The 11,584-nt window shown below is 43.4% G+C and overlaps 1 protein-coding gene across 1 annotated transcript in view; it reads left to right on the top strand.

Annotated features, from left to right (window-relative positions):
* Positions 1–10,988, top strand: part of thbs3a (thrombospondin 3a) — a 26,946-nt gene extending 15,958 nt beyond the window's left edge. Inside the window, exons 10-23 of the mRNA XM_080895789.1 lie at positions 233–307; positions 957–1,109; positions 1,974–2,084; positions 2,239–2,346; positions 2,424–2,583; positions 2,803–2,921; positions 3,321–3,373; positions 4,541–4,722; positions 5,252–5,430; positions 5,717–5,765; positions 5,849–6,045; positions 6,212–6,384; positions 8,104–8,243; positions 9,845–10,988. Of these exons, the coding sequence (XP_080751915.1) occupies positions 233–307; positions 957–1,109; positions 1,974–2,084; positions 2,239–2,346; positions 2,424–2,583; positions 2,803–2,921; positions 3,321–3,373; positions 4,541–4,722; positions 5,252–5,430; positions 5,717–5,765; positions 5,849–6,045; positions 6,212–6,384; positions 8,104–8,243; positions 9,845–9,906 (1,761 nt within the window). The 3' untranslated portion in view covers positions 9,907–10,988. The remainder of the gene's footprint in view (positions 1–232; positions 308–956; positions 1,110–1,973; positions 2,085–2,238; positions 2,347–2,423; positions 2,584–2,802; positions 2,922–3,320; positions 3,374–4,540; positions 4,723–5,251; positions 5,431–5,716; positions 5,766–5,848; positions 6,046–6,211; positions 6,385–8,103; positions 8,244–9,844) is intronic.
* Positions 10,989–11,584: the final 596 nt, after the last annotated feature.

Here is an 11,584-nt window from a genome sequence, read left to right as displayed (position 1 = left end):
TATATATAGAGAGAGAGAGAGAGAGAGAGAGAGAGAGAGAGCATTTTTGTAGTTTTTTAAACTTGTTTTTAACAAGTACATCAGGTGTCCCTGTAAATGAGCCCTGACAGTGAGCAGCACTCTGGCCGTGCTTCACATAAGTGGAAAAACAGTTCGACCTGTGCTTTTCCTGCACGATGAGCCAACGTGTCTGCAGAGAAAAGTGTTCTGAAAACCTGAATCTGTTTCTCAGGACTGTGTGGACATTGATGAATGTGTTGATCTACCTGACGCCTGCGTGCCAAACTCTGTGTGCGTCAACACTGTGGTGAGTTCACATCTCTGTTCTCTTCACACAGATAAAAATTCCTGTGATGTCTTTGCCGAGAACATAAATTTACTTGCACGTTGTTCTCTTCAGCCCCTTTTCCATTAGTACCTATTCGGATGGACTTGCCACAGTTTTCCATAGTCATAGTACCTGGTACCAGCTAATAAATTAGTACCTGCTCAACCGGAGTTCCAAGTGATCCGAGCAGGTACTAAAAGGTGACATCATCAGACTGTGTGCAATTGGCTGCTTAGTGGCGTCACTCGATGAGTCATGAGAGCGTCTCGTTCAGGAAAATCAAAACTGCCATTTTTGAAACCCGACAACGAGAGAAGCAGCTACAGAAACAATGCCGTGTTCCCGATTTTGACGAAAAGCCGCAGACCGAGCAGCAGGTATATTGTTAACTGGATGTTGCATACTAATTTTGTCACGGGATGCTCTGCCATGTTGCTATGACGATGACCACACACATCAGGTGGTACTCGATTGTAATGGAAAACCAGTCGATCCGAGTCGAGCAGTGGCAAGCCGTGGCGACTCGATCCGAGTAGCTACTACTGGAAAAGGGGCTTTAGCTGAGAAACAGCGCCCTCTGGTGGAGATCCAGCTGTAACTGCTACGTTATATTTCTCTCTCTCCTCAGGGCTCGTACAAATGTGGAGGCTGTAAACCTGGTTTTCTCGGTAACCAAACATCAGGATGCTTCCCTAGGAAGTCCTGTGCTGCACTGACCTTTAACCCCTGTGACATCAACGCCCACTGTGCCATGGAGAGGAACGGAGAGGTTGCCTGCAGGGTGAGGACATCAGACCTGATTGTTTCGAGTTTATGTAACTGTCATGTAACGATCCATGTTTCCACACAAATTACCTTTATGAACATGATGTTCCTCAGAGGAGCAATGACACCAAACCTAAAAAACTTCCAAACAGTCGACTACATCTGCATTGTTTACTACTAACTGTCATCACGCTTCACAGCTCACTGAGCTCAGCTCAATGTAAACTAATCCACACTGCCCTCTAGTGGCATTTTGGAGTAGTGCTTTATGAAAAGTGACCAGAAAGAATGAAAACCAACACATATATACGTGACGTTTCTTTGGGTTTAGTGTTTTTAATTTGGTCAAACTTGTTCAATGGTGGATCTTTTTTTGATACTGTGTTTTAATACCGCTTCGTCTTAAATATTCCTCTGTCAATACGACATAGATTACAAAATTATGGATATAACGAGTTAAAACAAACCCACTCATGATTAGGGTTGAAAATAAAAACTAATGAAAAATGCAGAAGCGTTAATTAACCTTTTTGATTTAGTTAAACAGAAAGAAAAGCTTCGGTTTTATGATAGCACCGATAAGGTCGTATTGCCTCAAGTCTGTCCTGAGCTGTCACAAAGTTCTCAACATTTAGAGCATATAATCATCCTCCTGGTGCACACATTGTCAGTAAATGAGGCGGTGGTTCATCTGAAGTTGGAAAAGGTCAGACAAACCATTAACAGCTAATAAAGTACGGTGGACGTCCACCGTAATGTTGTCTTTACAATAAGAAGTTTTACGCCTTTGTACTTAGTTTTTCAGATATATTTGCAGTTTCATGTAAACAGACCAGAGAATCACCTGGATGATCCTGTTTTGTCACGTGTGTGTTTCCAGTGTAATGTGGGCTGGGCCGGCAACGGGAACACGTGCGGTATGGACACGGACATTGACGGGTATCCCGACCGCTCTCTGCCCTGCATGGACAACGACAAACACTGCAAACAGGTCAGACATATGACACTATCACTGTATCGTGTCACATGCGATCAGCTGTTGTTGACTGATAATAGGTCATTTGATTAATTTAGTAATTAAACTCTAAAAAGTAATTTGGACTGTGATGTATGTGTGTGTGTTACCTGCTGTCTTTGTCCACCAGGACAACTGTGTGTTCACACCAAACTCTGGCCAAGAGGACGCCGATAACGACGGGATCGGAGACCAGTGTGATGAGGACGCTGACGGGGACGGCATCAAAAACGTGGAGGTTAGAGACCGCGAATGCGTCTGTCAGTGGCTGTCGTGGCTGTGATGTGGTCATGTGACATGTCCTCTGGCCTTCAGGATAACTGTCGTTTGGTTCCTAACAAAGACCAGCAGAACTCGGACAGCGACTCATTCGGAGATGCCTGTGATAACTGTCCCAACGTCCCCAACAGCGACCAGAAAGACACAGACAACAACGGACAGGGAGACGCCTGCGACCAGGATATCGACGGAGACGGTTAGAAACCGCCATCAGACCTCGCAGGAGACACGTGACTCTATATTGCCCTCTAGAGACAAAGAACAGGAACTACAAGAGCTGTGAAGCAAATTAAGCTCTAGAAGTTTGTCTTTAAGGCTGTTTATTTACAAAAACATGCAAACTGGTGAAGCCACAGTGCTGCATGAATGCCATTTATAACCATTAAACAAGACTGGTGAATGGCTTTGTGTCCAGGTATTCCCAACGTTCTGGATAACTGTCCAAAGGTACCGAACCCGATGCAGACAGACAGAGACAGAGATGGAGTCGGAGACGCCTGCGACAGCTGTCCTGAGCTCAGCAACCCAATGCAGGTACAAACACTCAGGCCCTGTGGCACGCTACGTTTTATTGGACATAAATAATCACACATGGAATTTAAATTTGTTTTAATAAAAATCGCAAACAAAAAACACTAAATGTTAATGCTGAGAAATGTTTTGAAAAGTATTTGCGTATTGCATCTTTGTTGTTGTTGTGACTTTTTTAGTTGTGAGAAAGTCAAAAGAATTAAAAGGTCACACCAACAACTCACAACTGAGGCGGCTGATGAATAACAGCTCGATGTAAAAACAGCATTTCTGTGCGTTTCAGCAGTAAACAGAGACAGTGTAACACGGTGTGCACAAATAACTCAGTAACAACTGTTTTGTGTTTGTAACTAGCAATAGCAGAAAGGTCAGAGGTTACAGTCTGTCTTCTTTCTTCTTCAGACTGATGTAGACAACGACCTGGTCGGAGACGTTTGCGACACCAACCTGGACACGTATGTTTGGAAAACACACACACACACGCACGCACGCACGAACGCACACACACACACACACACACACACACACACACGCACACACACACACACACACACACACACACACACACACACAAAACCCCCTTCAGCTATCTTAGTGAGGACCTTCATTGACATAATGGTTTCCCTAGCCCCTTACCTTAACCCTAACCATTAAAAATGAATGCCTAACCCTTACTCTAAACCTAACCATAACCTAATTGTAACCCTGACACTAAAACCTCATTTTGAGCCTCAAAAACGCCTTCAAACTTGTGAGGACCGGTGAGTGTGTCCTCACAAGTATAGTAGAATGCAGATTTCAGTCCTCACAAAGATAGCTAGACAGGAACACACACACACACACACAGATCTATTTTAGTTTTCTATTTTTTGATGCCATAAAACATTTAAAAATGCAATGAAAATTAAAAAATGATGTAAACTTGTTTTCTAGTTGCAGTTGAGTTTTCATGGGATCCATTCAATGTTATTTTATTTATTCAGCGCCAAATCACAACAACAGTCGCCTCAAGGCGCTTTATATTGTACAGTAGACCCTACAATAATACATACAGAGAAAAACCCAACAATCATATGACCCCCTATGAGCAGCACTTTGGTGACAGTGGGAAGGAAAAACTCCCTTTTAACAGGAAGAAACCTCCAGCAGAACCAGGCTCAGGGAGGGGCGGGGCCATCTGCTCAGGGAGGGGGCTTTATATTGTAAGGTAAATGAAATTGGGAATAAATGGGATTACTTTGGATCTAAATTACACTGTAGATTAAAAAATGAAAATGTCTTTGTTTGAAGTGATTTCATTTTTATTTTCAATTAGTTTCAATTCCTGTCAAACAGGCTGTTTCTGATAAATGTAAGTATGTTTTATTAACATACATTTAAGGGTAGGAATACAGTATATCAGTCTTATGTCTTATGACAGCCTCGAGCTACAAGCCAGCTGTGTCACTAAAATTGGCCACACCTCTAATTAGAAGAAAATATTGAAGTCTATGGAGACTGACTCACTTTCATAGCCAGGCTTTAGTGGGCACACAGTTCCATGTTTAAAAATGGACAGTAATTCTAAAAACAGAAACCTGCTCATTAAAGGCGAAACACGGTCGCTTATTTAACATCTGTAGGGACGGCGACGGTCACCAGGACAGCAGAGACAACTGTCCAGACATCCCCAACAGCTCCCAGCTGGACTCCGATAACGACGGCCTGGGAGATGACTGCGACCACGACGATGACAACGACGGCATCCTCGATGACTACGACAACTGCAGACTGATCGTTAACCCCAATCAGAAAGACTCAGATGGTAACAATCATATAAAAGCCCACAAAGGCTAAACAACCAGAACCTGCTGCTGTGTACCATCCATTTATTCTTTTTTAAAGAGCAGAAAATATGATAGAAAATTAGACTCGGGTTAGTTACAATTAACCTCTTGAAGTTTACATTTTCTGTGTGATTATTACTTTTATATTCTTACTGAATAGTTTATTATAAAATGTATACTTTTAGTTTCCAAGGATTTTAACATCCTGGTTACATATCGGTGTAGTAATGTCTGCATTCAGATGTGGCCCAAGTTCCCTGATGCGTTTACCACAAGTCTTTTGTTGGAGCTACATTCATGTTGTTTTGTTGTATTTGCCATCAAAGTGTTTCTAATGTTGGTATTACCCTCAGTGAATTTTGAATGTACAGGTCAACAGTAGCAAAGCTGTGAACTGTGTTTTTCTGGCAGTAAATAGAACTGTGTCGTCTGCACAGAGAAGTAACTTTATTCATAGAAATCCTGCGAAGGTCTAGATTTAAACCGCTCCATCGTGTCCGTCTGCAGTGAACGGTATCGGAGATGTCTGTGAGAACGACTTTGATAACGACGCTGTGATGGATTTGTTCGATGTGTGCCCGGAGAGTGCCGAGGTCACTCTGACAGACTTCAGAGCCTATCAGACTGTCATCCTGGACCCGGAGGGTGACGCACAGATTGACCCCAACTGGGTGGTGCTGAATCAGGTAACTTTGGTAGTCTTATGTGAATATGGCTGGTTATCAAGTACAACTGTTTCTCCACCTGTTCTTTACTAGAAAATGTGTATAATTGCTTGTCCATTGGTGTTAAACAGTCGGTAAAAGCATTAACAAGAAGATGTAACTGATACTAACGTTTCTTTCTGGTGGACTGGAAGCACAACAAGGGTGCCTATTTTGCTCATTTCCAGCACCAGCTGGACTCTACTACCATATTTGTCTCAGGCTATAAACAATAACTGCCTGTGTGATCTCGATGCTCTTTCATCAGGGTATGGAGATTGTCCAGACGATGAACAGCGATCCTGGTTTAGCCGTAGGTACGAGTTCCACTTTAAAGTGGAGAATTCACAGCTGTCCTCTGGTCCTCGAGCAGATCATCACCTCCTCCGTTTGTCTGCAGGCTACACGGCATTTAATGGCGTTGACTTCGAGGGAACGTTCCACGTCAACACGGTTACGGACGACGACTACGCTGGCTTCATCTTTGGCTACCAGGATTCATCCAGCTTCTATGTGGTGATGTGGAAACAGACAGAGCAGGCTTACTGGCAATCCATACCTTTCAGAGCCATGGCCCAGCCCGCACTGCAGCTCAAGGTTTCTACTCTCTTCTACTGTCCTTTAATGCACATTTAATCAGCAGAAACCAGTATTGCATCATGTGTTGGCAGGTTGTAATGCCTGCTGGTCATTCTTGAAGAGTTCAGTTGTCTCATTCAGGACATTGCACCCCCTGAACTTTCTCCCTGTGTTCATCCTGCAGGCGGTAAAGTCTCGGACCGGACCAGGTGAGTTCCTGAGGAATGCCTTGTGGCACACGGGAGATACATCTGGAGAGGTGAAGCTGCTCTGGAAGGACCCGCGAAACACCGGCTGGATGGACAAAACGTCCTACCGCTGGCAGCTCAGCCACCGACCGCAGGTGGGATACATCAGGTGAGAGCACAGGCAGACCCTCAGGGAGGTCTGACTAAAGTATCTTAAATACTGCAGTGTGACAGTATCCTGTACTACACTCTTATTTGGATGTACTCCATAGCACATGCAGAGTGCAGGACTGGAACTTGAGTACTATGTAGTACTCTCGCTCTGTGGTTTTAACTCTGTTTTTTAGTGTAGTACTAAAGCCTGCAGTATATATTCTGCTGTAGTAAAGATATGAATAATCTGTAGAACAAATACTGCAGTAGCCTCGATATACTCTGTTGTACTCACACCTTGCAGCTTTGTTAAAAGATCTTCACTTGTGCAGATACTACAGTAGTCTGTAACAGTGAGTACTCATGTTGTAGCACAAATTTATTATATATACTAAGTGCAGATACTGCAGTACTCTGTAACAGTGAGTACTCATGTTGTAGCACAAATTTATTATATATACTAAGTGCAGATACTGCAGTACTCTGTAGTACTCCCTCAGCCTGCAGCTGTGTCCCTCACGCTCATCTATTTTCTGTCTCTTTCTTTCTTTTCTCTTTACTGCATTCTTCACCCTCTGAAACTTCTTTGTGGCTTCGGGGCCCCCCGGTACTCCATTGTACTCGTCTCCATGACGACCAAAGCCCTGGCAAGAATCCACCTCCGAGGCCATTGATATGCAGATCATACGGAGAGACGGCGACACACTGAAAAACTTTATCCCGTAAAATATCTACTGTACCCACTCGAAGTGCTAAATCAGTCGTTGATAAGACCTCGAGTCACGTTACCGAAAAGTGAGCCTGACGCAGATCGACTCAAAGTTACACTCTTCCTCCGTGCTGTTTTATTTCTGTAATACATTTGTATATATTAGATTGATTGATATTAAATGTTACAGTGTTGCAACGCTCACTGAAGGATAAATGATCGGATTCTGGTTCTTCCAGTGAGTGTCACGATTCTCAAAACGTTTACGTTTTTGGAAATGGCAGCAGATTAAAAAAAGGTCTGGATTCACATTCTTCAGCCGGTCAGGAGGAGAAAGAGAAAAGCAAAGAAATAAAGGCAGCGAGGCAGGAGGAGGAGGAGGTTTTCAGAAAGTCTCTTCAGAGAGTCGTTAAAGAGAGAGAGTCCCAGGTTGTTCGCACTCTGTCTTTGCATTTTTCAGCTCAGTACTTCAGAGCTGCTGCTGAGACTTTCTGTGCAGTTTGGACATGTGACTGAAAATAAAGAGTGCAGAAATGAAGGTTTTACATCCAATCTGTTTGCATCGTTTCATTAAAACTTAGTACGTCTGATGATTTGTCCAAATGTGGCACAAATATTCAGAAAATGAGAAAAAAACCGTTTACTTATTTATTACAGACATTATGTGAAAATTAGGTTTTCATCCTACTTCATACACTCTATCCACGTAATTCCCAGTCCGATCTATTATTTATCCCAAGCAATGTTTGGTTTCTAACAGGCTTGTATTTCAAGCTTGGGTTCGGGTTCTGCCTCGGAGCGTTCCAGAGTTCATGTTTATCTTTAGGAAACTTCTGTCTCCAAACATCACAGCAGTTATCTTCTGGAGTGTTTGCATTTTCATCTCTGAAGCTGCTGGATTTACAATCCTTACCGATCATTTACCCGAGAATCATTTATTTGCTCGCCTGATGCCTGATGCTAGTATTCATCCATAGGAATGATTGGCTTCTAACCTGGAGCATCGCCGTGTTCCTGTGGTTTTAGGGTAAAGCTGTTTGAAGGGACACGCGTGGTGGCAGACTCTGGCGTTGTGGTCGACACCACCATGAGAGGAGGACGGCTCGGTGTCTTCTGCTTCTCCCAGGAAAACATCATCTGGTCCAACCTGCGCTACAGATGCAATGGTAGGACCGCCGACCCTGCTTGGCATTATTTTGTCGTTTTATTTGTTTCTGGGGAGTCCTGGAATATTTTGATAAGCCTTTTACGGTGCTAATATGTCACTGCCGTGTTGAAGTGGACGATTGTGTTACCAGTGACACCGATTCACCTTCAGACTTTTCAGTTTTTCCCGAACATACAAGAAGTTCTTAAAACAAGCCCATAAAATCCCAAAACCTTGCCTGATTTAAATACCACTGATCCAAGATCATCTTCTCGCATGGCTGGATGACTTCCTGGAAGCTCGTTCTGACCACAAACATGCAAACACCAGCTTCTGTCCTGAAGGGATCCTAGCGTTGTTTCAAGGATCATCATGACTGATGAGAGCTGGATCTGCAGCTGCCACCAAGCAGTTTTCAGCTCAAGAGTCCACAGTTCCCAAGTACAGAGGCACCTTGTCAGGAACCTGGTGAGGACTGACCCAAGAGTTTGATGATTCATGGAGTTGTGAAAATCTGTGAAATGTGAACACTTTTTATTTCCCTGCTGTTACACCAACTTAGTCTTTGCTCACCACTTGGAGCTGTTGTCCCATTTGGCTCGTTGTGACTTCATCCACAAAGTGAACACTTGTTAAAGGATCACTGTTTTGACGCACAGGTCCAGCGCATATCACAGTTACACCAGTACAAGTGCAGTGCACCTCTGTACTGGCCCAGAGGAAGGAAGATGATCTTGAATGGGAGATTGGCTAATCTGTAGTGAGGCAGGGTTTTTACTTTTGGCCGTAAAAGGCTGATGAATGTTGTCGTCTCCCTGCTGATGTCTACTGAAAATCTCAGTCACCTCGACCTCAAGGTTGGGGGTCAGGTTTTCTGAAAAGCTTGTAAATGTGATAATTGAGGAGGAACCAGTATTTTGGAATTTTAGAAGCTTTTTTGAACTTTTAAAAATATTATTAATCTAAACAATCCTCCTGCTATCATTTTTACCCCTCGGCCGTAAAAGGCTGACTGAATACTGTCAGCACTCCTTGGATCTACAGAAAGGGTGCACATCCTAGTTGGTAAATACGATAACTAGAGAACGAGTCAACGTAGGATTTTCAAATTGTTACCATGCATCTACTAGTCCAGAGGTCAAGTTTTCTGAAAGGTTTGTGAACACACTGATAACTCCATAAAGATGTCTTTAAGATTTTCAAATTGATGCCATAGTTTCATCTACAAGCAGGCTGAGGGGCAACACTGGCTCAGGAGATCCACGCTGACCCGCTCTAACCAGAACCTGACCATGTGCAGTCCAGTTCTGCTCCGCTGAGCTCAGAGTCTGCAGAGCCCCCTGCAGTCCAAGATGGTGGAGCTGGTGTTTGTTCCTGAAATGAAATACTCAGAGGAAAGGCCCAAAATTATGCACAATTAGAAGCTCACATGCATTAATATTTAATAACCCATCGTCCTTCCTATTCATTTTACCTCTCATGTCTGCAGAACTAAAAAAAATCCCAATGAGATCAGGGCTTAAAGACTTGTGTCCACTTTTCAGTCGGTATCTGCAGGAAGTACAACCTGCTGACTCTGACAACTGATGAACTTTCTGCTCATTTCCTTCTTTATTCCAGACACGGTGCCTGAAGACTTCCAGACTCATCGTAAACAAGTTCTGATGCACATTCAGGTCTGAGAGCTGCAGAGGGACTGTTAACACAACCCCACACACACCATTAAAACGAGTACACACACAGCTTCTCTGAACCCACTTTAACTGTAGTCTGAACGCCAGCTGAGAAAGTCCAGTCTGAATGAGTGTGTTTATGTGTGTGTCACGAATGAAGCGAAGGAGAGAAAGCAACCAAAGAGCGAACAGTCTGGGGGAAGCACCTGAACGCATCATCGGGGTCCTTCTACGTGACGTTTGAGTGTCTCGGTTTTTTAATATAAACATGGAAACATACGACAGAAACTAAAGAGAAGAAGAATAGGTCCACGTTAACATTTAGTGTATGATAGTAATGATATGTACCTTTTTTTAACTGTAGGAGAAGCTGCGCATCTCAGTCTGTCTCATTAATAACCGGAGCGAAATGGAGAACGAGTTCGAACCAAAATGTGTCAGTATGCACGTCACGTACACGTGACATCACTAAACCTTTGGAGGGTTTATCTTGAATTTCTTTGGAAGCCAAAATCACAACTGCTGCTAAAATCACATTAGCGCCCTCACGGTGGTTCTAGGACTTTTCCATCTGCAGCTGAAGCTAAGTAAGAGTGAAGAACAGCAGCTTCACTCCGTGAATATTCCTGTTTCATTTTTCTCGTGAGCCTGCATCCTCGATCATCTCCTGTCCAGTTTGCTGTGAAGCTCTAGCGAACGAAATAATCCAGATTTGCTTCTTTTATATCTGAACAGCGATGCAGCGTGAAAGCTTGTTGCTTCATCTCGATGACATGTCGGCGCGCTCGTCGTGTTCCCCCAGACTCTCCTCTCTCTGCTTGTTACTGATCTGGGTTTATTTCACGTTCATGTTCATCACCGATGTTTAAATCAGACAAAGACGTATAAATCAGCATCCTGACAGCCAGAAACACACACACAGACTTCATTTCCAAAACAGTGTGCGTCCTCTTAAACAAAGAAGAAGGAACAAAGATTTCTGAATTATTTTTGGACCTTTTTAAAAAAATCAGATTGTGTCAGTTTAACTGAGCAGCAAACACAAAGCTCTCGTGCTGAGACCTGATAAGCTAACGTTACAGAGAAGTTTCTTCAAATGTAATGTAATATGTTTGTTGAAATAAACCCAACCATGACTTTTCCTACAATCCTGGTTTCACGTTTCATGATTTCTTAGCAGAGGCGCTCAGACTGATGCACCTGCTGCTGCACGTTTTGCATCTTTGCATCTGCCTGCAGCGCTGCCCTGCGCACAGAGATCAGCGCATGCACATGAGTTTGCACATGAAGCAAATCGCTCCTTAAACTATTCAGCTGTCACAATTGTCAACCACACAGATGATTCAAAAGGCTACTTCTGTTTGAAATGACCAATTCGTTTTTATTTAGAGACAAAGATATTATCACACACGTGTTATGGTTGACAGATGATGACAAAAAAAAGTAAATAATTCAATCACACGTACGAGCTAACTGAAGCACTGACGAGCAGCTTTCTTCTTGCTGTCAGTGTTTCTGCATTGGAGGACGCGTAAGAAGCCACGAGCAGAAAGCAGCTGTTCATAGGCTGCGTTCACTCTGCAGGTCTTGATGCTCAATTCAGATTTTTTGATCAAATCCGATTTTTTTGTCTCCTCGTTCACACTACAAATAAAATGCGACAGCAAACGCGCTCTAGTGTGAACGC

The sequence above is a fragment of the Rhamphochromis sp. 'chilingali' genome (assembly GCF_963969265.1).
Source record: "Rhamphochromis sp. 'chilingali' genome assembly, chromosome: 11".
NCBI lineage: Eukaryota > Metazoa > Chordata > Actinopteri > Cichliformes > Cichlidae > Rhamphochromis > Rhamphochromis sp. 'chilingali'.
Note: the sequence above shows the minus strand (reverse complement) of the source record. Positions and strands in the feature narration are given on the sequence as shown.